Source organism: Macadamia integrifolia, unplaced genomic scaffold (assembly GCF_013358625.1).
Source record: "Macadamia integrifolia cultivar HAES 741 unplaced genomic scaffold, SCU_Mint_v3 scaffold1843, whole genome shotgun sequence".
In the NCBI taxonomy this organism is placed as follows: Eukaryota; Viridiplantae; Streptophyta; class Magnoliopsida; order Proteales; family Proteaceae; genus Macadamia; species Macadamia integrifolia.
In genome coordinates this window covers 26,103-53,192 of record NW_024868380.1, presented here as the reverse complement: position 1 = coordinate 53,192, position 27,090 = coordinate 26,103, and the positions used below count along the sequence as shown (strand labels likewise).

Below are 27,090 nucleotides of genomic sequence, written 5' to 3'. Positions count from 1 at the left end.
AAGGAAGTAGTATAAGAGTTACCTTCCTTGTGAAAAGAAGAATGAACCATTTGTTCTTTTAAAGGTGGAGAGGGTGAAGGCTAGTGAAAGTGCGGGTTGGAAATTCCATTAACACAACTGGGATAGTTTTGAGATAGTGGATGATACCTCGTGGTGGTAGAAGAGAGTTTTTCTACTCCAAAGAAGGCAAAAGTGTAGTATTTGTGGCTCCTACTTTTGCAAAGGTGGGTTAGGCCCTAGCTCTCCCACTAGCTATGAGATCTGCTCTCCATGTAGGCAACAGACATGCGATCTTGCACTTTGAATGCCTCTCTTTGAGTCTCTGTTTGTTGCCTCATCGTTGCCAGCCTCCTTTGGAGATTATCAGTTGTTAATGATATCAAAATCATCCAGGTTGAGTTTGATTCTAGTTGTTTCCACCATATTCCTAGGATAATATTTTGGCCCATTTATCTGAGTGGGTAGTTAGTTTCCCTTATCGGGGTCTTCGGTCTTCTCATTTCTCGAGTTCTATTGAGTTTGAGAATTGGATATTGTACAACAATTTTCCCCTCAGAGGCTTTATATATTTTGCCCCAATTAAGAGGTCTTTGCACCAAAAATAAAATAAAAACGTGGTAATAAAAATGATAAGAAGATACCGCAAAGTGATATTTTAGGTACTTGAGTTCAATCATAAATAAAGGAGAAAGAATGGATGATGTTGCATGAAAGATTAGAACAAAGTAAATGAAGTAAAGTTGTGCATTCAGAGTGTTGTGCGACTGTAATATTCTTTTAAAAATCAAAGAGAACTTTTATTCGATAGTTATACGACCAACAATGAAATGTGGCGTTGAATATTAGGCAATAGTAAAACAACATATAAAAAAATTTAGTGTAGCCGAAATGAGGAAGATATGATTGATGGGTGAAAAAAAAAACTAGAAAACATAAAATAAGGAATGAACAAATTATAACTAATATAAGTGTGACTCTAATACATTGTAAGTTGAGAGAATGTTGTTTGAGGTGCACCGACTAATTTAGGTGTTAACTCTAATACATGATAAGTTGAAAGAATATTGTTTGAGAAACACGGACATGTACAATAGAAGCCTTTGAATACCTCAGTAATTAGCTGTGATAATTCAAAGGATTCAAATTATAGGAACAGAAAGGGGCAGTTATATACCTAAACTAATACCAATAGAAGCAGCGAGGAAAGACATGCACAGCTTAGAACTAATAGCAAACATGTCTCTTTGTAATATTTATTGAAAAAAAGACTCAAATAGCCAATCCCATTTAGTTGGGATGAAACTAAGTTGAGTTGAGTAGGAATACTTCCCTCAATAGAAAAAACCGAGGCTTGGAAGAGGCTTAAAAGGGGAACCAATCTTTCATCGTGGCATATCAAAAGCCCCAGCTTTTCAATGATAGTCACAAAGCCTCCAATAAGATGAGCTTTCATAGCCTTTATTGAAATTGAGGAACCAAAGATTATTGGGAACTGTCAGATGCCTCTGTTTCTGATCTCATGAGTGGCAAATTCTCAAAATATATTGATCAGGTGCTTCTAGACAATAGTTAAGAGGGACAAAAAAAAAAACGAAAGAAAATTTTGCACCTTGGTTATATATAAACTATTAAAGTCCTGAAACTAATGGCATTACTTAGTACACAAGTTCAAATCCCCTTAATCCTGAGAATAGAAAGAAAAACAGAATATCATAAAGACATGAGATCTTTAATTACCACTTTCTTGACTGAGATCTTTAATTACCACTTTCTTGGCTGCCTGAAACTATTAACTCAGCAAAGGTCCTCTGGAAAGCTCTGCACAGTTCTTGGTTGCAAATCTTTGACCTATGACGGTAAGCAATCCAACCATTCCCACCGGAATGTGCTCTATAAATGCACCCAGTACCTTGGACTTTTAACACTAAAGTTGCTCCATTCGGTGTAAAGTATTCATTAATAAAAGCGCTTTACAGGAATACAATTCCTCAGGATCATTGCCAGAACATTACATGTGGAGGTTCATCATTGTGACTTTGAATAGTTTCTGGTCTTGTACAATGCCTTCCCGGTCATACCTAGGCTCTGTTTCTTCTGCCACAACACTTCAATATATCCACAACAACTACTTCAAACTGGTCTAATGACATGAACAAGACCCACTTCAAACAAGTTTAGGAAGGTAACCACCAGTATTGGTGTGCAGTCTCTTGTTTCTTTCTCTTTTTAACAACTGAAGCTCAACAATATAATGCTGAGCATAAAATCCATCTTGAGCACCTCTGCGGGTGCCGAACCAATAAATTATGGGCATGACATTGTAAATAGCTTTCTGTTTGAATTTTCACTTTTGGTGAATCCTAGTTTTGGATCATCCAGGATTTTCTGTGTTCAATGATGAATGTACAAGCATATCAAAGAAAAATGGACTTGAGTAGTAAGTGAAAGAATGACCCCCTTTGGGTCTTCCACCATTATTTTTTTATCGAAACCTTCGCCTCAACTCCAATACAGTGCAGATAATCATCTCGACAACCAACATAAATTCGGCCACCAATCATCACAGGTGAAGAGAAAATATCTCCTAGAAGGTTCATGTGTGCAAATTCCTGCACCATTGGGTCCACCAACTCTTTCACTTGCTGATTCCCATATGTTGTGGCATTTGAGTTGATTTGAAGCAAATATATGCTTCCTGAACTGCCGCAAATGCAAGCCAACCTGGAGAGATGGTGGACATCAAGACAGTTTCATTACCATAAAGATGACAGGACTAACAAAGATTACCTGTCTGCCAGAGGAGACGGATCAGATAATTGCATATTCTCATCAACATACGCAGATGAAGTAATTGGTTCTCCAACATCATATTGCCAGAGCAGATGCCCTCCTTCCTGATCAAAAGATAACCCCACTTTACTATGAATGTAATTACCTACTGACAATTGAAACAGTTCCGAAATGATAAAATCTTTGCGTCTACACTAATGCAAATTGGTATCTTTTGAATCCAAGCTTAGGAACCAAGAATATAGGTTCTGCAAAAGGGGTGGATTTTCCAGGTTCCAAGAGGATAGAAAATAGACAAAGATGATACTGGGATTATGACAAAAGTTAGGATAGAAAATATAAATTATCAAATCCAAAAATTAAATAAGAGAATTAACAGATTCAGAAGGTAAAATTGTAAAGTGGAATTTGCAAAGGAAAACTGAAACATAAGAAGATCATTGAGTTTTAAGAACAAGTGAAATCAAAAGGAAACTGAGAACTCAGTTAATACTGATCTGATTAAAGCTAGAAATCAATGGTTAATGACCACAGAACCTTAGCTACTGAATTTCAGAGAAAACTAAGCAGCAACAAGTGAGATATGACATGAATTAGACGGTTGAAAAGTCATTTAGTTAGAAAATCGACCTGGAATTATGCAATCCAGGTTTCAAAAACCATGGCTTCGATCTCTTACGGGCCCCCCAAGTGTAAACAGCCCAAACAATGAGGCTAATGGTAGTTCTGTAATTAACCAGAGTTTTAAAGGGTTACTAAGGCAGATAAGGAGGGAAGGGATAGGATAGGAATTACAAATTAAAGAATAAGGGTAGTCTTGACATTAGCATAAAATAAGGATATAACAAAAGTAAGAATAGAAAGGAGGGTATTTTTTGAAGAAGGCAAATATTCTGACAAATAAAACACCATCTCTTTAGTAATTTCATCTTCTAGCTCTATGTGAAGTGACGTGGCAGATATCATAGAATTTCCTATAAGCATAGGTTTGTTTTACTGGATCAAGTTTTTGCTGATTCTATGATCCACATCCAAATCAAGTACATTCTTCTTGAAAAAGCAAAAAAAATTGGCCAGGGATAATTAACTCCTAGATCTGCTGAATACGAGCAACAACCACCAAACACTTCGTTATCAATAGAAATAAGACTACAGATACTAGTTCTGGCGTGCGAAAGGATAGCAGGTCTAGTTTCAGGCTAATATCTCATGATAAAGGAGTTGCCTGGGGACAGGGATCTAGGATTTATCAGGTCGATGTGGTTTGCAGAAGTGGAGTTCCAGAGAACTCATTTCAAACAAAAATTACAAGTAGCAACAGAGAAGGGGAACAGTAGCAGACAAGGAGGACAGAATATGGACAAGGAATGGGAATAAGAATAACGAGAAAAGAAAGGTAGAAGAAATAAAGAAAGGGATGGGAAGGAGGAAGAAAAGAGCTTAGCGGGAAAGATGGAAAACTGTATCGATAGGGGAAATGAGAGGATTATGCAGCCAACTCTTGGCGCCAGCAGCAAATCAATTCATTCCTTAAATCTCTTTCTGTGGAAATTGTTGGATTACAATTACTTAAATGAAGAGAGAACTCCTAACCACTTTCCAAAACAGAAATAGAATGTAACTACGAAACTAGCAATAAACAGTGTTAGAGCAAACGACAAAGAGAAACGAAGAAAAGTAAAACAGATTTACACAAGACACAGCGATTTAACGAGGTTCCAACACAGAACAGATTTACGCAAGACACGGAGATGATTCACTATGTTGGAAGAAAGGTTACAGTGGAGATCTCTCAAGAACACCCAAATCATAGCAAGAAACTCTCGCCCAGAAACCCTAATAGGAAAATCCCCAAATCTCACTTACTTACATAACAGGACAATAGTACATATATATACTCCTTCAGGTCGGGTCGATACAACGGGCTGCCGTCACAGACCTTAAAAAAAAAAAATCCCATTTGGGTCGCCACCAAAATATGTCGGAGCAGTTCAAGAATTCAAGACAAACATAACAAACAAGAAAGGAAACTATCTCCGATGGTACCAACAAAATAAAATGAATAAATAAAATATTATAAGTAACTCACGACAGAGGCTATATACCTGCTAGGGAGACTCATGGAGAGCTCGAGAGCTTACAAGAAAGACCTCCATATGGTCTTTATCGACCTAGAAAAAGCCTATGACAGATTCCCTACAGAATTAATTTGGCATGGATTGGAGAAGAGAAGGGTGTCAAGTAGATGTGGATATAATTAAAGACATAGATGAGGGCGTGGTGACTAGTATGAGGACCGTAGGAGGTCAAGGTAGTGTGTTCCCAATTACAATTGAGATACACCAAGGTTCAACTTTAAGCCCTTATTTATTTACGCTTATCATGGATAATTTAACCAAGAGCATCCAAGGTGATATTCTATGGTATATGCTTTTTGCCGATGATATTGTTCTCGTGGATGAAACAATAACATGGATTAATGACAAGTTGGAATTATGGAGATCTACCATGGAGTATTTGGTGTGTAAACTTTAGGAGAGAGAGAGAGAGATACAACAAAATAGCTATTTCAAATATCTGGGGTCGATAAAAAATGAGGGTGATATATAAGATGATGTTCCTCACAGAATTAAAGTAGGATGGATGAAGTGAAGAGGGGCCTTTGGAGTGTTGTCATCGACATACTCCTCTGATGCTTAAAAGAAAATTCTACAAGACTGTTATAAGACCGGCTATGAGGTATGAAGTGGAATGTTGGGTAGTCAAGAAACGTAACATAGATCAATTGAGAGTAGTAGAGATGAAGATGTTGAGATGGATGTGTGACAAAACTAAGAGAGAGTAACAAATGACCAGGTTAGAACTGATTTGGGAGTAGCCACGATTCAATACAAGTTCCGAGAATGTTGACTAAGGTGGTATGGTCATGTTGAACGTAGACCTAGGGATGCCCCGATAAGGAGTGGTGACCAGATCCACATGGAATAAGCTAAAAGAGGTAGGGACAGACCTAAGATGACCATTGATGAGGTTGTAAAAATAGGCATGCAGAGGCTAGGTCTTGACTCTAGTGTGACCTCAAACAAAGCTGTTTGGAGGCCAAAGATCCATGTTGCCGACCAATTTTAGGTGTGGTGTTCCTGTGGTGTTTCTTTCTTTTTTCCATTTCTATTTCCTCTTCTTTTTTCCCTTTTTTTTCCCCCTCTCTATGTTTCCTTTTATTGTCCATCTTGTGGATCCATCTAGCCGACCCCATTGAATTGGGAAAAAGGCTAAGTTGTTGTTGGTGGTGGTGGTGTATTACAAGTAATCCAAAATCAATAATTAAGTAAATCACTGCCAGCCCCCTTTGGACAAAAAACTTGGTTTGGGTTTCCAGATTCGATCATGTCAGTTCAGCCACGACAGCACTACTGCATCATTAAAACTTGAAGTAATAATAAGAAAAATAAACGTAAGAAAAGGTGTAGTACCACCTGCTGAGGCTTTGGAACCCGCCAAAAGCCCGAGAGAATCCAACAAACTGAATTCACAATAGAATAGTTGCATAAATTGAAAATTGTATTACTCAAACTCATATGCCTGAATGGCTATATATATATATATATATATATATATATATAATCTTTAAACTGAAACCAAAAATGACTTAGAAATAGCCAAAGCAACTAATAATCAAACTAGCTACTAAATTGACCAATAAACAACTCCTATTCTAAACCTCCAATAACTAACAACATAAAAAATGTAATCCTAACTGATACGCATATTATAAGCTCATTACAATGAGAACCCATTGGACCAAAGGCCCAACACATATTTAACTTAACCCAAACCTTATTTGCACTAAAATAAGCCACTTCTGTGATTTCCTGCATCATATACGTTTAGACTTTCAGGCCAAATCCATCCATCAAGTGTGGACATGCATTGGATTGGCTGAACAAATATGATAGGCTATGGCCTAAGAATTACAGGCCAACCAACTCTGCTCAATGATAGTAGAAGGGGTTTTCTGTAGCTCTCTCTCCCGTCTCCCTTGTTGATGCCTCTTCTCTCTTCTATTTCTTCCCCATCGATAACTATTTTCTCACTCCCCTTCCCTACCTACTATAGATCAATTTTCCTTCAGGGAAGCAAATCAGCTAATCCCTGGAGAAGACTGAGCAGTGAAATTTTTTTCATTTTTGGCGTGCCACCAAAGAAGACGAAGAAAAAGAGGAGGAAGAAGATGTTGCAGCAGCAACAAGGGCAATGGATTCATCATAACCATACATGAGTAAAGGATATTAACTTCCAAAACTTTATACAAGGACAATGGATTCATCATAATCGTACATGAGTCTGAGAGCTTACCAACTCAAATGAATACACGCTTCCATTTCTAGAACATATAAGCACCTAACAAGGAACGGAAGATTCATTGTATCAGCGATCTTACAGCATAGTTAAGTACAAAATCCCTGATATGTAAAGTAGGATACAGTATGCAATATGCAAATTGATAACCATGGTTGCTGGATCTGACTCTAGAATCTAGAATCTAGATAATTACCAAAGAAAAAAAATTTATTTTTAGTCGTGGACCTCTTTTTTTTTTCTTTTCTTTTTTTTGGGTGAGTAAATAAATGCATTAAAGAAAAGGGGGAGGGAGATTACAGCCCTGAAAGGGGAAACAAACCCTAAAAGGGTAACAAAAGCCCACATGGGCAAAAGACAGGAGCTAAGAAGCCCATTCAACATCCAAGACCCAAAAAGGCTTCAAGATTCACAAGTCCAATACATCATAAAAGCCCACATTGGCTTAAAAACAAAGCAAGGAAGCCCATCCAAGGGTAACCAAGTCAAATCCAGTTAGGGTTTGTGGAAACCCTAACAAACATCTCTTCTCATCATCTAACCACCCGCCAAGGAAGCATTTCCGGCGAGGGGAGCTGCCTCTTGGAGGGCGCTGGCCTTACGGAGGGCCGTCTCTCTCTCTGGACCTTATTTATACTGGAAATATGAGTTAATAGTGCCTGCAACTCTTCTTTCAAATGAGAAAGCCAGTTGATCATGACAAGAATGTTGATAGAAGCACGAAGGGGAAACAGGAAATAGAAGAGAAAGCAGGGTAATGATTGTAGTCAATTAGAAAGATTGGGAAGAGAGAGAGGTCGTGTTGTTGTTGATTGTATCATTTGGTAGGTTTTGCTCTGTTTTCAATGAATCTAATTATTTACCCTCAAAAAAATAAAGAGGAATGATTTTCTATATTTTGGATTTTCTTTTAAAAAAGCCTCTTGTTACACTTTTTTTCCTAGTTGTATTAGAACTTAATCTCAATTAATGAAAGATCCAGCAATGAACGGATCACCATGGAAATTGAGTATTTCCTAGTTGCGCCTTAGAGTTAGTGTGAAAATACAAACAAGTTAGATGCCTATATCAAAAAGAACTTACTTGAGAGGGAATGACATAAGATGTGCATGCTCCAGCAAATAGTGGACCCCCTGTTACTACCTGTATAACACCATCAAATCACTGGTAGTGAATCTAACAGATAGAAGAATTACCATCCATGTTTCATAACAATATAAATGTTGTATCAGGTAAGATAATATCCAGTGGCAGCCCAGTAATTAGATTGAAGTTCAAAAAGGTGGAATCAGAATTTTGCAAATAATCAGAAATTCCCAATGTTTAAATGGGGGTTTAGAAGTGTGGGCACAAGTGGGAATTTGATTTATTGTTCAGGGTCGGAATTGGAACTATAGGTAATTAAAGTACAAAGGTTATAAAAGGGTTTAGATTTATTTGCTAGGGGTAAACTAGGAAGGGACAAGACTCAATGGCAGATGGGAGAAAGAGAGGGTCATTAATATGGGAGACTAAAAGAATGAAAGAAAGATGGGCTCGTATGATGAGAGAGGGTAATCTTGGAATGGACAAAATTCAGTGGCAAGGTGTAAAATACTAAGGAAAGAAGGGACAATCTGATTGTTGGGGTTAAGGACATTAATTACTTCAGATAAGGAGAAGAACATGAGTCGTCTTCAACCTCCAGCCAAGGAAAGAGGCGGGAAACTCAAGTCGATTCAGGTGAGGTATCTTCATCAATAGGACTCCAAACCAAACAAGATTTCAGGTTTAAGTTCCTAACCCTTCAGCCTCTAAGAAACATCCAACAACAGACCTTGTAATTAGATAATGTGTTCATATTAATTGCTTAGAGTAGATCTGGGCAAAGTCTCACAGACCAGATCTGGTTATGACTTCAATTCTCACTATAGGAGCTTCAACAGCGGCCAAACTCCTAGGGTTTCAGTCACCCAAGGGAAGGGAACCTTTGACCAAAGCTTCAGCCTAAGCAGGTCAAACACGAAGGAGATCAGTGAACTTATGTAGGTCTGTAACTGTCACCAGAAACAGAGTAATTACAGATAAGGAGAAAATACAGCAGGAAATGAAGAAGAAGAAGAGGGGAGGGGGGTAGAGGGACACTTCCCAGCGAGGGATCCAGGAAATAAATTCAGGAAGAGAAAGAAAGACAGGAGAGAATTTGCAATTTCTGTCCAGAACAAAGATTGGGAAAGAACCAGAAATAAGAAAGAGGGAGGTCGGCTAGAAGAAGGGGGAATTCTCGGAGAGTAGAAAGGGTGGGGGGGAAGAGAGCACAGCCACGCAGGCTTTGGCCACAAGTCATTCAATTCATTACTCATTCAATAACCCCAAAACTTGGGTTACATGCTTAATTTATACTAAACTAAAATTAAAGCCTCCTAATTAAAGTCTTGAGACTAAAATAAAAATAAAATCTCCAAAAACCTAGACTAATAGAATTAGAAACAAAGCAGGACTCAAATTGGAAACTTCTTACCTATTTGGAAACTACCCAAAAATAAAAGATTAAAATATTCCCCAATAAAATAAAATCATAAAAGATTCTAATAACCTTGAACCCAAATCAGTAACGTTGATCCCAAACTGGATCTGGTTCTTGGTCCAGGCTTTGCAGCGGGTTTGGGTCGATCCATCAAAGCGCTACTACATCAAAGACCCTCAATAAATACATCAGTCAATTGTTCACTGCTAGGAACAAACGGCACAGTGATAAGACCCATATCTAGTTTCTCTTTGATTAAGTGCCAATCAATCTCCACATGTTTGGTTCGCTCATGCTGGATTGGGTTGTGAGCAATGCTGATGGAAGATTTTCTATCACAAAATAGCTTCATAGGAAGAGTTGCAAGGACAACCAAATCTGTGGGAAGACTATGAAGCCACAGAAGCTCACAAATGCCATGGGCCATAGCACAGAACTCTGCTTTAGCACTAGATTGGGCAACAATTGCTTGCTTCTCGCCTCACAAGGTAACAAGGTTACCACCAACAAAAGTGCCATAGCCAGTGGTAAACCTACAATCATCAGGTGAGCCTGTCCAACATAGTTTTTAAGGCGCTACTAAGGCGACGCCTTACTAGCGCCTTGGCGCTGATGCAGTCTAGAGATGGTAAGGCAGTGCTCCGCCCTACGTGAAGTGGTGCCTTATGGGTTTTTTTTTTTTAAACACATTTTAAAATTACTTGATGAAGATTCCAAATATAGATTTTTTATTGGTAGGTGTATGATTTTATTAACACTTGAGATATATGGGATCAGCTTTACTCCACCAAAAATAACCAAAACAAACAAAAGAAAAACACGATTCACAAACAGGGTTTGGATTTTTTCAAGGGTATTAAGAAAGGGCTTTGAGAAGGAATCAAGGAACAAGGAAGAACCACTTTTCTAGGCGACCATTTTGCTCCGGCAGCGGTGAGCTTCATTCTTCATTGACAGGAGTAGAAATATAGTGGATGATCTTAGGGCTTAGGCACTCATTTTGGCATCATAGAGGTAAGTATAATAAATACTTGTATTTTTTGTCTTCTTTTCTTTATTTTTATAATTTTGCTTCATAATTATGTATTTATATTATATGTTAATATGTTATGATGATTGATGATTGATGATTGATGATTGATGAAGATGAACTTAGTTTATTCACTTATTGATTTGTTTTCTTGATGAATATCTTACATTGGTATGAATATGAACCTTTAATATTTATTTAACATATGAGTAATAGGATTCAACTAGGATTTGAGCCAAATAGATTGGTTTTATAAAAAAATTACACAGGAACGCTTTAGTCAATAAGGCGACGCTTTATGCCCGTCTTATCGCTAAGGTGCTCCGAAAGACCCTCAAACGCTTCCATCGCCTTACCGCCTTAAAAACTATGTTGTCCAATCAACATCCTTGAAGGCCTCGACCTGAATGTGATCATGAGGAGAAAAAAAGGATGTCACGTCCTAGGGCAGATTTTAAGTAATGGAGAATGTGCAGCACGGCTTCCATGTCTGCCAAGTAAGGATCATGCTTGTACTGGCTAACCAAGCTAACAACAAATGCTATATCGAGGCATGTATGAGAAAGATTGATATCTCCCCTTATCCATAGGATCACCTTCCTTGCTAACCAGGTGACCATTAGCATCAATATGAGTATCTTCCAGCTTGCACCCCAGCATACCTGTCTCAGAAAGAAGGTCAAGCAAAATACTTTCACTGGGCAAGTAGATTCCACGAGAAGACTTGGCAACTTCAATACCAAGTAATGAAGTCGTCTAAGATCTTTAATCTCAAATTCATCACCCAGGTACTTCTTGAGGCTAGTATTCTTTCTAAGGTCCTCACTTGTAACAACGTTATCATCTATATAGATGATCAAGATAGCAATCTTTCCACCAGATCTCTTGATGAAAAGAGTGTGGTGTGGTCGGCATTGCTTTGAGAGCAGCCTATAGCAATCATAGCCTTGTGAAACCACCCGAACCAAGAACGAGGGGATTGCTTCAGCCCCATATAATGCACGCTTCAGCTTGCACACCTTCCTTTGATTTTAAAAGCAAGCTAATCCAGGAGGAATGTCCGTATACACTCCTCTTCAAGTTCCCCATGAAGGAATGCATTCTTCACATCCAGTTGTTGAAGGTCCCAACGTAAGTCAACAACATAGAATAAGATAACACAGATTGTGTTCATCTTAGCCATTGGAGCAAATGTCTCCTGGTAGTCAATCCCATAAGTCTAAGTGAAGCCCTTGGCAACAAGTTTAACCTTGTAATGTTCTAGTGTACCATCAGCCTTCTGCTTAACTGTGACGACCCACCTACAACCAATTGCCTTCTTCTGTGAGGGAAGACACACTAGATCCCAAGTATCATTCTTCCTTAGAGCCTGCATCTTCTCAACCATAGTTGCCTACTATTGTGAGTATGCACTCGCTTCCTACCAGGTATGGGGAATAGATTATGGTAAGATGGAGAAAGTGAGTCATAAGTAACAATTTTAGCAATAGGATGTAAAGTGTAGGACCTAGTGCCTTTGCGAACAGCAATAGGAAACTCAAGAGGAGGGTCAACAATAACAACTGAAACATCAATAGAAGGGGAAAGAGAATTACTTGAGTCCAAGGGAACTTAACCAGATTCGAGAGGAGACGATTGGCATGGTAGAGTAGGTGTAGGATGTGCAGTGATTTGGGTCTGCTATCTATGACAATAAACACACATCTCCAGACAAGGCCGAGTTGGAGTAGGAGTGTTAGTCTCCCCCTGAAATGGAACATCGACAGAGATAACATATGCCAGTGTATTAAGTTCAAGAGGCAGCACATCTTCCACTGTTGAATAACACTCCCCCTGAAGCGGTGGGGCAGTGTAGCAAGATACAGATTCATGAAAGACAACATTTAGCCACAAAACAACGCCGAGTGGGAGGGTGATAACACTGATAGCCTTTATGAGTGACAAAGTACCCCAGAAAAAATGCATCAAATACCGCAAGGATCAAACTTCCAATGAGGATGATGATCACAAGCATAACAGACACAACTGAATACCTTAGGAGGAATAGGAAAAGCAACAGAACCCTAGAGAAGATCCAGATGGGGGCGGAAGTCAAGGACCGAGAAGGCATTCGGTTGATCAAAAGAGTGACAGTTAGAACTGCTTCACTCCAATATTGGGGAGGAGCATGCATCTCAAACATAAGAGAGCTAAAAGATATGCCTAAAAAGACCCTTTGAGTATTTGCGGCCATTGTCACTTCGAAGAATCTTAATAGTAGCATTGAATTGGGTCTGCACCATATGGGGAAACTGTTGAAGGTGATGAAAAACCTTTCCCTTGGATTGCATCATATAGACCCAAGTTGAGCAAAAATGACTATCAATAAAAAAAACAAACCACTAAAAACCATTTATAGACACATAACTTGATAGACACTAAATATCAGAATGTATCGATGAAAAAGGAGTAACATTTTTATTACTAGAAATAGAATAAGTGATTCGAGTTTGTTTGGCCAATACTCATGCTAACAAAAAATTGACTCAACTTACAATGCTTAAAAGAAGGAAAAAGCCTAGCTAAAGTCCCCAAGGGAGGATGTCCCAACCGACAGTGCCACTGTAGTAACTCAGAGATGGAGGTGAAGTAAAAGATGTCTGAAGAGCTTGACTAGAGACCAAAGAAGAGTCATCATCAAGCAGATACAAACCACCACACACCCTACTAAAGCCAATCGTTGCCCTATCACCAAATTCTGAAAAACATAATGAGATGGGAAGAAGGTGACTTTACAATTAAGACTGGAAGTGAGACTACTAATGGACAATAAATTAACAAGGAAGGATGGAACACGCAAAATAGTTAAAAGACATAAAGTAGGATTAAAACTAACAGAGGTCTTTCCCAAAATAGTGGAATGAGTCCCGTTAGCCAATTTAACCTTACCATTACTAGAGCAAGAAGTTTACGGGAAGAAAATAGCCAAAGAACCTATCATGTGATCTGATGCCCCTCGAGTCAATAATTTCATGCGATAGATTGAACAGACATACTATGACCAATGAAATAGGTACCTGAATCTGATGGAGTGGAGTGAGCAGAACTCGTATTTGTAGATGCAAGAGGCTCCATATGATTTAGAAGACACTGAAAGGCAATAAGCTCATCAGATGATAGAGAAACTGATGAGATGCTTGATGCAGAGTCATTGTCGAAGACCTAAACATGGTTGGCCTGACCACGATTACCACAACCTTTGCCAAATGTGTAATAGGGCAGCCATGAAAGCTCCCAACAGTGATTTTTGGTATAATGCTCCTTACCACAGTAGTCGCAATTTATAGGTGCTCTGGTAGAGGAACCACTAGCCCATGGGGCTACACTTTAGGACTGAGTACCGAAGGCAAGAGCAGATCTCTCTATGGGAGTGATAATAGGTTGTGGAAGCATAGTACTATGGCGGTTGTCCTCAAGTTGTGTCATAAAGAAGGCTTGCTCCAAAGTAAGAAAGGGAGACCGACGAAGAACATGAGCCCGCAGTAGGTCGTATTCCACATTTAGCCCTGCCAGGATATCATAGACTCTGATCTTGTCTTCCCGTTTCTGGAAGCCGGTAACATCAACTGGAGTGGTGGGAACATACTCCTCATAGAAGTCTAACTCATGCCACAGAATTCGCAACTCAAAATAGTACTGTGACAAAGTTAGCCCTTATTTTGGTTCAGATTGTGAACCTTCTGGCAAAATTCAAAAACCTAAGCATCATTCCTAATCTAGGAGTCGTGTCCAATGCTGACTTCCATATCTTTGCAGTGGAGTCAAAAAGAGGATAGCCACGAGCAATATGTGGATGCATAGAGGTCACAAGGAAAGCCATAACAAGAGAATTGGCAGTTGGCACACTTCCATTTATCAATATTAGTACTAGTGGTAGGGTGCTTTGTGGTTTCAATAAAATACCCATAATAACCATAAGATTTGATGGAGATACGGCGAGCGTGATCACATCAGATAGTCAGTACCATCAAGCTTGATAGCACAGACGAAATGTGGGAAGGGTGCCAAAGTTGTCACCATCGGATTGTCACCACCAGTTGATGCAGTCGAGCTCGCAGAACCAGACATTGTTACCAGTCTAGAGGTTGCAGTGATGGTTGAAACAAACTAATACAACCACTCCAGGCAGCAAAAGCACCAAAAAGCAAGGAGAAAACCGTGAAAACCAAAAAACGATAAGGGTTTCAAAACCCTAAATAGCCAATTTTCTCTGGGTAGGGAGCTTGAGATAGAAAACTGGCTAGCACAGGCAAGTGAACAATACCAAATGAAGGCATAATCTACATAGACCGATGCAAAAATCAGGGAAAACAAAACCCTGACAACATAAAAATCGATAAGGGTCAAAACCATGAATCGATAAAGGGGAGAAAAGGGGCCAAGTCTCTCAAATCATCAGAAAAAGGAGATCTGAGAGCCTTTATAATGAGAGGGATGTGGCAGAGAGGTTCTCAGTAGTTTAGACTTCAAAGAAGCACCACCGAGAGAGGGAGGTAAGAGAGAAGAAGGCGAGAGAGAGAGGCGGTGGAATGGATGTACTGGATCTAAGGTTGAGAAAGGAAGAGGCAAGAGAGAGAAAGGTTAGGTTTAGAGTTAGGGTTTGGATCTCTGCTCTAGTACCATGGTGGAGGAGTAATTACTTGTATCAAATGGACACAAGCCATTTCTATCTATAATATGGAAGAGAACATTATAGTTATGAGTACAAGACTAAAATACCCCTAATAGACAATTCCACCCTTGTACAAATTTACAATAGTAAGTATAATTAGAATGTAGAGATTAACACAGAACAAGAGAGTAAGAAAGGAGAAGAGAAGATTATAGAAGGTGGATGGAGAAGGAGAAGAAGAGGATTGGAGATAGAATGTTATGTATTAGAGAGGATCTCTACCATACCTATATTACTTCACTACTACGATGGGAATTACATACAACTCCCTAAGGAGGTAAAAGGCAAAAAAGAGAAAATACAATTTAAGACAACTAGTCAATAAACAAGTTCTTAAAGAACCCTTATTACATAAACTCTTAACAAGTATTTCATCAGTTTACTTTAGTTTTTGTTTAGGTAACATGAAGGTAATCAAGGCTCTCTTTGGCACAGTTTATATTTATGTATATTACCTAACTATGAATAATCAATGATGATAATAGGTTCTGGGTTATAAACAGTAATCGTTTGGTTGTTGTTGCTACTGCAGAATATATAATGAAAAATAGGTTTGGTATGTCTAGTGCAGAATATATTATGTAACATTAAGTATCATATTAAAGATGTGCTTTGTAGGAAATGCATCTATTTTTTAACGTAGGGACCCACACAACGGTGGGATCTACAACTAAGGGTGTCAACCGGTATGGTATTCGGTATTCGGTATTCAGTACAGTACAACAGGCCAAGAATCAATACTGAAAACGTACCATACTGAGAAAAATGCCTACATTTCTATGTTGATACAATACCAGCTCAATATGTTCTTTATTTAGTATAAATATGGAATTTCTTCGGTAAGAATACTATTTAGGCACAATATATAATTGGTAATTCGGTAGTTTATTACATACTGAACGACTTTATCTTAAATGGCGATACTGTACCATACCGAGATTAATACCATTTTGTCATACCGAAATCGTACAATTTTGATATCGGTATTCGGTATCGGGGTACCAAATTGACACCCTTATCTACTGCAAAGTATACAAATTCTTGTCTCCCACTTGATACAATGTCTTCCAATATACAGGCTTCAGATTGATCCGATTAGCATCAGCACCAGAATTTACAAACCCATTAACTTCCTATTGATGATCAAACCCATTTTCAATATTCCCAGGAGAATCTGTAATCCCAATGATGATTACAAAACTCTCCCTAAACCTCCCAGGATCGTCCCTGAACTTAGTTGGCTCTTCGAGAATAAAATTACACCAATCCCCATAGGCACTCCCCCCATTACAATACTTCTTGCAGAGCTTGAGCATAGTGATTATTCTCCGATCTTCATCCCAAAGCCCAGAGGCAGCCCAACGGCTCTTTCTTCCTCACGGGCTCTGGAAGCAAGGATTTCCTGCTCAGTTGGGTAGACTGTAGAGGCATCCTCAAATAATCAACCCCATGAGGGAAATTGCAGTTGTCCCCATCAGGACAGATCCCAACAAAGAATTTTGCGCAAGGACAGGTATTGAAGAACATCCTGCCTATGCCTCTAGGAACAGGAGGGTTTGACACTGGCGGAGGCGGCATTCTTGGATTTGTAGGTGGGTTTGAGAAGGAATTCGAGGGGATATCTTTGGAGTTTCTGGGCTTCTTGAATGGTGTCCAATCGGCACCAAAGTAGGTTGCGCTTGGTCGTTGTCAAACGGGATTTGAGGCCAGAATCAAACTGGTTCACTACCTACAGAGAATGGCAGTGGACAGAATGGAGGAGGAGCAGGAACACTCGTACTTGCATATGTAAGGGCATTAGACGAGTCTTGCTCTGAATTGCCACGAAAGAATCAGAGGACCCAGATGGATAAATCGGAACGCTAGATGAAGATATGACCAGAAACCACCAATGTCAATGAGAATTCCCAGCCAAAATTGGATCACAAAAGAGGGACTAATATATTGAAACCGAGATTAGTTCCTTGCAAGTATTAATAAGTTCTATCCTTCGATTCTTAAAACTTTTGGGCTTCACTTAATCTCCACCCTACTTATCAAAAAGACTAAAACCTAGTGAAATCTAAAACTCTAAAATGGCATTTCCACAAGTGAATTAGTTAGAATTGCAAGCGGAGAAAGGTTCCATTTTGATAGGGTTTTAATTGTTGGATGTTCTCCTAGAGGGTTTCAACAAAGGTAGGACTTTAACGTTTAATGTGAAGGTATTTTATAAAAATATGTAAAATAACCCTTTACTGTTAGTTTTGAGCCATTACAACAAGTGCTCATTAACGGTTTACCACATAACCAACAACAATCTCTTATCCCAATAAATCATAAATATCTTCCAACCTCTTTATAAATTAATTGGTATATTGATTTACATTAATTAGAAATAGGGGTCGTAAAATCATATCAAACGCCTCTATTTATGTTTATCAAACGCCTCTATTTATGTTTGTGTCAGATAAACATAAATTTAAACTATACCAAAGAGAGCCCAAGGTATTGTTTGTCAGATAAACATAAATTTAAACTATACCAAAGACAGTCCAAGTTATAGTTTGTCAGATAAACATAAATTTAAACTATACCAAAGACAGTCCAAGTTATAATTTTTCATTTGGTTAAAAAGTCTAAAGTCAAGTTGCTTAACTCATTTGAGGAGTTGATTGATCATATCAGCTTGTGTCACACCCCATTTCTTATAATACCGGAGATGTGATTAGGATTCTTACCATCATCCTACAAGACCTACCAGGATCTCGGAAGCAGTACCTTACACTCACAATCCACAAATCAAGAATCATGCTAAAATCAGATGCAGTGGAATATAAGATATAATAAATGATCCTTATATTGGGGAAGTCTAAAGATGATATATATTACAAAACCATGTTTATCTTGTCAATATGTACATTAAGAAATATATCATAATGCTTCACAAGTTTAACATTCAACCATACAGAAATGATAATGGATAGCACAAGTCCCCACTCATGGTGCACTGTAAGCACAGTCATCACAAACACAACCCTCAACATGCTCCATGGCTTCTGGATTCCACCAATCCCCATTGTACTCGACCATGAAAGAGAAAGTGTTGCCATTCATTGGTACCATCGTACCTACATCATAATCTAAAAAGGAACATGCACGTTGTGTGAGCTTCACTAAGCGCAGTGAGGGATGGGGAACATGCAAGCAAACACATATAGTCCATAATACAGTACATGATGCAATTCATTTTATTATCCACTTAGCAAACAATTAAGTCATTGTATAGTGCAGCTGCAACACATTAGGCAGTATCCCCGGTTTCGGAATTGTCCTCGATCACCCAGCAATACAAATCCTACTTGCAAATAGAAGCCTGTTGGTCCCAAAATGCGCCCTCAGCCACCTAGCAAACCCCTGATAACCCTGTCCTAGCGCCACGGTCCCAGAATTCTACATCGATCACTTGGGCTCGGTCCACCTCCGGTAACAATCACATCGTACCGCGGAAGTGGTATTCTGAAAAATCTCACCAGACCTACCACTATGGGTTATCCAACACCTATCTCCCTGTTGGCAATGGGTCATAGCACCAGGTAATTCATCCTAACCATATGTAATATATATGACCTGTCACAACGATACAATTTGTATGGCGAATATGGTACTGAAATCGACCTCGGCCACACTACAACCCATTTCCAAGCCTAGATCTAACAATTTGCAATATACTATGGCGATGATGGTACGTATCAGAATCAACCACAACCACACCGCAACCCATTTCGAGCTTAGCTTAATATACACACAATGCATGGTAATTAAAGCTACGTGGCAATCATGGTACCCCCCTCGGCCACATCGGATCCCACCCATTCACACATAGCAACCACAATAGAAATTTCACATGAAAGTAGTTGAAAGTAATAACAAATTAAGCATACATGAGATTATTAATTTACGACAAGTGTATATAGTGGCATGCATCAGTTCTATATAGTAGAACATTTCACCTCGTCTGTTGACTAGGTGAAAAATCCCCAAGATGAATGCCCGAAGTAAACTCGCTAGATCTCATCCGAAGTGATTGTCTCTGGCCTAATTACAAGTGTGGAAAGTGTTAAAAATGTCTCAAAGGGTCCCCAAAAAAGTCCCCAAGAAGTCCCAAAATTGGACTTAAGAACAGTTCAATAGGTCACACCGGTCGATGACCGATCAACTGGTGGGATTAACCGGAGACCTATACAGTAGCTAATTTCAATTATGTCACTTAGATCATCCACTGTCAGATATCACCGGCAGATGTCTAATTTGCCAATGGGATTGACTGGTGGTACAAACAAAAGCTTCTATTCCCTCGGATCATCCACCTATCTGCCGGTGGGATCTACCATTGACAGTTCAGGAAGTGTCGGTGGGATCTACCAGTGACAGTTCAAAAAGTGTTCTTCACTTCAGATCTGAACCACCCCGGATCCTATGACCATATTTGGTTCTATGTGGTTTGTAGAGGGTCACTCCAACTTTTATTAGGGTCTAGCTGATCATAATTCCACCAAGCCAATCAGGAGTTACGTTGATTGTTTGACCAAGACCCTAAAGCCCAAGTTTGAGCTGAAATGGCTCCGGAGCCTAGAAAAACACTCTTTGGAGCTCGAGAAGAGTACAGAGGAGTGCAATGCACACTACCCTAGTTGGTTATGGTCATTGGGGTTGAGGTGTACTGCACCAACCCAGCAAAACCTCGAAACCTGCAAAACCTCGAAACCTAGGTCTACCCAAATGCAAAAATGAAGAGGAAAGAGGTAGGGGAAAACTCCCTTACCTAAGGAAGTGTCGACAACCAAGGGGAAGTGGACGAGTTTCTTCTCCTCCTTCTCTCCCTCTCCCACGTTTTTTTAGGTTGTAATAAATGGGTTTCTAAAACCCACTTTCTATATATATAGTCAACCCACTGTCTATATATAGAGTCAACCCACTAGGGCTCGTTTGCCTACCCATGAGGTTTTACCCAAATGACTTAACGCGTTTGTCGGGTCATGGGGGCCCACCACTAATCAGTAATAAATTGAGAGTATCAATTCAAATAGCAGGACCAAGAGCGAAATTACCACGACCACGGCTACCAATATTAGCCACAAAAGCAAATGAATCCTTGGAAGAGACATTGGACTCAGGTTTAGCTAGAGAAGGGGACACAATATGCTAAATTCTGCAATATGCCTCATTGATAGAGGGGATCTTCTCACCAGCTAACAGTTGACTCTTGACAAGCTGAAGATCAGAACAGTCCAACCCAGACAGAATTTTAGCAACAAGAAATCAGCATGTTGAGACTTTATGCTCCTAAATGGACTTGGCCACAAGAATCCTCCTTCCCAAATCCACACTATCTATTTTCATTATAATGCCAGTTTCACCGACTAAACATATATCCCTTTTGGAACTTGTCTCATCCTTTCAGTAATTTTGAATTTCAACAAATGAATCACAGCAGATGTAGTCACCAGTTTGTGTTATACATTATCAATCTAGCTAAACCAACTTTCCCTCATGTTGTCATCTTTTGGGACCTACTCCTATGTTCCTTTCTATGCATTCATCTCTAATTTTATCGTTCATTGTGTTACCACTCATCCATCTCATTGTATTCAATTCAGCTACATTAATTTTATGGATGCACTGTTTCCCAACTGCTCAGCATTCTATTCCATAAAGCATGGTTGATCTTATAGTTTCCTTGTCTAGTTATGTAGACTATTATTGCGTTTTCCAAAGACACCACATGAAATAATCGCATTTCAAAATCCATCTCAGCTTTTAAAATCCTCACGAACACTGGGAAAAGGTAAACAAATGTTAGGTAAATTAGGAAGCAAATAGTTCTTGTTAACATCTGAAATGATGAAAAACACTAGAAGCAGAAATCCAGCAATCAAAAAGTATAAAGAAATATGATGCATAAATACCGTCCAGATGATGGAGCCACTTGGGTCTAATGCAATTACATGACCATCAACCAAGCAACAAATGACTGCAAAACCAAAGCAATACATAAATTTTATTCAACGTTCCACATATTTGATAGGCCACAGTATTTTCGTTCAGCCAATCAGAAGTCAGCTATTTTATTGCCTGGAACCATGGAAACTTTTACAAGAATCTCCACCCAGCACAGAGAATGATAGTAAAATTAACTACTCAAATGAATATACAAGTACCATTTCCACTGGGAGAACTGACGGAAAGAGAACCAAAAACAGGCACCCCAAACTCACACTGCCATACAATGCTGAAAGGTAATGCCTGCATCAATTAGAAAAAAGTACCAATAAATTACATCAACAAATGACGTAAATAAAACAAGCCTTATGCTATCATTCATGCTCCTCCATGGGGGAGGAGGACCAACTAGACCTCTTAATTGATGAAAAAAAAAACATTTCGGGACCAACTAGTCATAAGATGACAGGAAAGGTTCAATATATCTACACCTAGTCGCTTACGAGTTACGATCAACATCAAAGTTATCAGTCATATTCAAGGATTTAGTTCTCGGTACCGGTACCGGTATCGGTCTCTGATAATACCGATACGATACTGATCCAGATCAGATCGAGATCGGTGTGTACCGGTCACTTTTGCCCTTGCTTTTGGAAAAAAGTACATTTTTTGTACTGTTTTACCCCTGAAATGATACAGGTAACTGCTCCGGATCGGTCAAGTATCAGCTATCGAACTCAGCCGATATTGACATGATATGCCCGATACGATACCGATACTTGAAACCATGGTCATATTGGCATTATAAGTTGTGAAAAGTCTAGCATGGAATGGTAGGGTGCAATGGTAATGTTGCTCCATTGTGGTAATGGGTTTGAGTCAGGAAACAGCCTCTCCGCGAAGTAGGAGTAAGGTTGCGAACATTCAGACCCTCCGCAGACCCCGCAGTGGCGAGAGCCTTGTGCACTAGGTTCACCCCTTTTCTTTTTTTAAAGTCTAGCATGGAACTGAAACGGATAATGAATATTTTTTCCATATATTTTCTCTCCCCTTTCAACTCAATTGCTTTTCTGTTGCATTGCTTGATTTAGAATGGGGGGTGAGGGTGTGGGGAGGACCAACCCACATGGTTTGGATCTACTAGACTAGGAACTTTGTGTAATTTAATAGCCTCATTATAAAGCTTTGATCATTTATTCTTGTTTTTCACAAGAGCAAGCTTGGGTTCAAGGATGTTGTGTTAAATTAATTGTAATCAAGGCCTACATCTACTTAGGATCCATGCATTGTGCATGAATTCATTATATAAGGTAGCTGTAGTACAACTGACTAACATTCAAGTTTTTTGCATGCACATTATGTTTCCGAAAACTCCTGATGCATATCTTAAAAGAATAAGTAGTGTATAGAGAAAAGAGAAAAGAGAAAGGAGAGAAGATTGTTGTAAGTTGGGAGTCACAATTGATCAGACTGGGACTGCCTCCTTTATTCATTATATAGACTAACCATTACAGCAACCTACTAAGAATAAGAAACTCAGAAAAGGAAACAAGACTAACTTGTCAATCAAAATTACCAAGGTCCAAAAGGACCTGACCAAAATACCCCTAGGAAGGGGAATCATGACTTGCGCTAAAAAGAAAGTCAAAATTCCTCTTTAGATATCGACTTCTAACAAATAGGTTCTAACCTATTTCCAACTTCTATATTAACAAATATACCTCAAAATGTGTCTCAGATTTTTGAAGCAAAAATGATTTTCGATCGTGGATCAAGGCATTGAAGGCACAGATATGGTATAACATTTATAATATTTTTTGTTCTTGAAAATTTTTCTTAAGAAACTAAAGTGAATATATGGAGAAAGCAAGTGTCTTAAGGGAAAAAAAAGGAATGTGTAACAGGAAAGAATAGAAGGGGAAAGAAAAAAACAGCACGACAGATATTCTCCAAAAACAAGCCACCATGAAACCCCAACACCGTGCATCAAGCGGACTATGAGAACAAAAGACATATGCTAGTTGCTACTCCCCAAATTGAACACCTCCCACCACTATGCTTTTCTCTCATGCAACTTCTTTCTAAGTTAAATAGCTAATAAAGAGAAACGTTTAGATAGTATAAATCCAACTGCAATTTTTTTTTTACTGCGGGGGGAAGAGGGGAGGGGAGGATTTATGTGTCCATCAAACCCAATTTAAAGTGGTTAAATTAATTTGCATTATTTAATTACGGGAGATTGATAGTGCTAACATTAAACCTTAAAGTTGTTCGCAACTAGGTATAGAACTGAACATTATGTTCACATGGTTGTCACATTTTATATTTTAGGAAATTTGATTAAGAAATATAAATATGACTATTCATATTGTATATATATCAAACTAGATCATTTTTAGTCTTGAATGGATTATTATCAGCTGTTTTGGAACGAGACTCTCAGTGACAATTGTTTTGGTCCCCAGGCTGAGAGGTCCTTGCTCCTTACTATTGCAGTTAGACTTTGTGCGTTTTGGTGTACTAAAGGTTGATGCCTCCACTGGCTATATATCAGTGCACTCGATTCACAATGTTTGTCTGTGAATGGAAGTAATACTCGACATGGAATATAGCTTGAGAGATATATGACTTTGATTAAAGACCAAACTCCTAGTTGGGTGGTAGTTTCATAAATAGTTTATAAATATTTTAAAATATTATTGTTAACTATATGTGTAGGTATGGAGGTCCAAGGGTAGACCTCCATACTATAGGATGGTTTGCATGTACAGGGAATGTTGAAGTATACAGTGTTAAAGTGTATGTGTCGGTATGGAGGTCTACAATAGGACAGCTTACACGTATGGGGATGTGGAAATACTGCAACAATGGATGATGTACTGTAGCAATGGTCGAGCTGCTGTAGGCTGTAGCAACAGCCATGTCACTGTATACATAGGAGGCTTGTGGTTGATGTAATGTAAGAAGATTAGTGAGAATTATAGTGAGTAAGAACGCATTGTAGTGTGTTGGGGAGAAGATTGGAGTGTATTGGAAGTGTATTGGAAGAATATATGTTGTAATGAAATCTGTGTCTCCCTTTTCTCTCTCTTAAGTTCTCTCTTCTCTTACAGTTTTGAGAATCTTTCTCGTATTTTAACAATTATTATATTATTATCTTTACATGTTAACGATTTTTATAAATGTTTTATCCAATCAATAGTCAAGATTCTATCACTAAGTTGTTTCAACGGACTAAGATGGAAACATTAATTTACTCCATGGCCGCAAGTCCGCAATGTGATATAGTTAAGTGGAGGGACTTAAATGTAATTGCTTCTATCGCTTAAAGGGTTTAATTAGTTATATCAAACCTAGGTTGTAATGATGACCATGGTTTAAAGTATCTCCGATACGATACGATACCCTCTAATACGTATTTTAAATTTAGCCGATCAATACAGAAACCGATACCAATACTTTAATCCTTGATCTTTAGCATATCTTAGCGTGATACGATACACTCTGATACATATCTTAAATTTAGTCGACCAATACTTTAATCCTTGATTATGACTAAATAGTTGTGTTTACTAGATAAGAGTTACTCTTAAGTAAATAATTCTATTAACTAAGTTTGAGTCTGACTCACATAGGCAACCTTGGTAGGATCACCCAATAGGATCCCACCACTTGTCTTGTAAAAATGCTATAAGAAAACTAGGTCTTAAATAGTATAAAATATTAGCTAGAGGTAGAGAGGGGTGCTTCCTACAATTGGGACTCTCACACATCTTCTATCTTCTTTTCCTCCATTGATTGTGATTTGAGGTGTTTTGAACCCCTAGAAAGTGTAGGGAGATTGTTCGCTGACGTTTTTCATGTGCAATCGTTGTTCGAAGAATACCCATGTCATACTTGTGTGCGTCTCAGGTTCAAGTGTTGTATTCCTGTAGATGTACTATGCTTGTGGTACAAAGAGATAACCCTAAATTTTGTTTGAATACCCCAATGCATGCAAGGATCAAGTCAATGGTTGAAATTTTTGATTTTGCATCATCACCGTCAACAGGAAAAAGTTTAAAACATTCTTCATATAGGAAGGAACAAGCTTAATGTTATATTGAAAGTGAAAAAAACATCTGACCTTCTTGTACCTTTATTGAAATAGCTGTCACACGCCCACTAGTAGAGGCCACATAAAGCATGTCATGTACCTAGATGATAAATTAAACAGTTGTTAACTCGTAACTTTTCTGTTCTTCTAGTTCACTTTATTCAATAGATTAGCAATCAATCTCATCAAGGAGTTCAGTCTCCACAGGAAATGTAAATAAAATACTAAGCAATATGCACAAATGAATCAAACTCTGGTATTCAGAAGTTGAAAAATGAAAATAACTGCTCAGATCTGTTTTTAAGCAAAGGGTGCTCTTAAGCTATAGTGGAAGAAGATTCTTCTAACGTTATGAAATTCATGACAGATGAGACGGGTGTGTTAGATTCTAGCCCAAAAGCTCAAACCTTGGCACTATGTTCACTTAATAAGGCCTATTGGTCAGCTAGCTACTCAAATCAGTATACAATTCTCCTGGAAGCCTAGAGGTGTTAATGAGGTTGCAGATGATTGAGTTAAGTTAAACCTCGGATCTGTTTTGGTAATTCTATCCCATTGTGATTAATCTGTCAAAGTTCTCCTTTGTATTGGTTGGAGGTTCTTCGGCTGATATTCTGAGTAGGGTTACTTTCATATGTATTATGGGTTGGTTTTCTTGTAGATGGTTGGTTGCATGGTTCGAAATCTTGGTTTTTTTTTTTGGCCGAAACAAAATCACATACGAAATAACATTTGTACAAAATTTCGGTCGAAATTTCGGTATTTTGGCCAAAACTTCAGTATCGTTTCGGTATCTCGGTACATTCAATGTGTTATAAATACCATATCTCCGTCAAAATTTTGGTATTTCGATCGAAATTTCGACTCGGTCTCACCTGTCTCGGTGGTTTTGGTTCCATTTGCATATTTTGAAGGAAAAACACTCCAAGTCTCCAACAAGCCTCTAATTAGCAATATCATCACACATTTTGACATCCATTGGATTCCTACAAGATCTACATATTCAAAGCTTAGGAAAAGTAAAGTTCTTTCTCCAAAACCAGGTAAATTGATGATATGCATTGATACAACCATATATGCAGTTCCACTTAGTATCTTAGTTTCATTTCTCCACTTTTGAAAAAATTGTAGCAGTTTGATTGTACCATCTTTGGATGACATTTGTCTGTCATGGTGTTTTCTTTTACTGTCGTTCCTATATCCAGTGTATCTGTTCACACTTTTGCTCACGATGATATATCTGTGGGATCATGGATGATGGGTGTCAATGCAACTTATATTGACGATACAAGTCTTTCCTGCAGCAGCTCTAATAAAGGTGAACTGTCTCTCATGGTGTTATTGTAATGATGGGATTGATTTAGAATATCTTCTTGTATTTTCTTTGTTTCATCTTTTATTTTTCTGCTTGTATAGCAATAAGTTACATTCTGAGTGATAGCAATAATTAATTTAACTTTGATACCTTGCAGACAAGGTCTGTTCCTTGGCTTAAGCAGCAGAAAATACTTCTGAAACATCAGTCTCTATCTTCTTACTCATCAAATGCCTCTTAGGCTCTTTCATGGTGTGTATGAGACTATGGCATTCGGGAGATAAGCATTTTGAAATGGGAC

The 27,090-nt window shown here is 38.5% G+C and overlaps 1 protein-coding gene across 3 annotated transcripts; it reads right to left on the bottom strand.

The window, feature by feature from the left end:
* Positions 1-1,485: 1,485 nt before the first annotated feature.
* Positions 1,486-25,574, bottom strand: LOC122064974 (putative acyl-activating enzyme 19). Of its 3 annotated transcripts, XM_042628767.1 has the most exons (7): positions 25,515-25,574; positions 21,597-21,681; positions 21,345-21,409; positions 8,233-8,292; positions 7,147-7,191; positions 2,788-2,894; positions 1,486-2,721 (listed from the first exon to the last, which is right to left on the bottom strand). In XM_042628767.1, exons 1-7 carry the CDS (start codon positions 25,563-25,565, stop codon positions 2,475-2,477), a joined length of 660 nt encoding a protein of 219 aa, XP_042484701.1. In that variant the 5' UTR covers positions 25,566-25,574; the 3' UTR covers positions 1,486-2,474. The 3 variants fall into 3 exon arrangements, with proteins under 3 accessions (XP_042484701.1, XP_042484702.1, XP_042484703.1); XM_042628768.1 differs by lacking the exon at positions 7,147-7,191; XM_042628769.1 differs by lacking the exons at positions 7,147-7,191; positions 8,233-8,292.
* Positions 25,575-27,090: the final 1,516 nt, after the last annotated feature.

Coding starts and splice junctions, on each gene's coding strand:
- LOC122064974 (XM_042628767.1), bottom strand. CDS start 25,565: ATGCTTTATGTGGCCTCTACTAGTGGGCGTGTGACAGCTATTTCAATA. Junction 21,682..25,514: donor TGACAGCTATTTCAATAAAG/GTACAAGAAGGT, acceptor TAATTGATGCAG/GCATTACCTTTCAGCATTGT. Junction 21,410..21,596: donor CAGTTCTCCCAGTGGAAATG/GTACTTGTATAT, acceptor TTGGTTTTGCAG/TCATTTGTTGCTTGGTTGAT.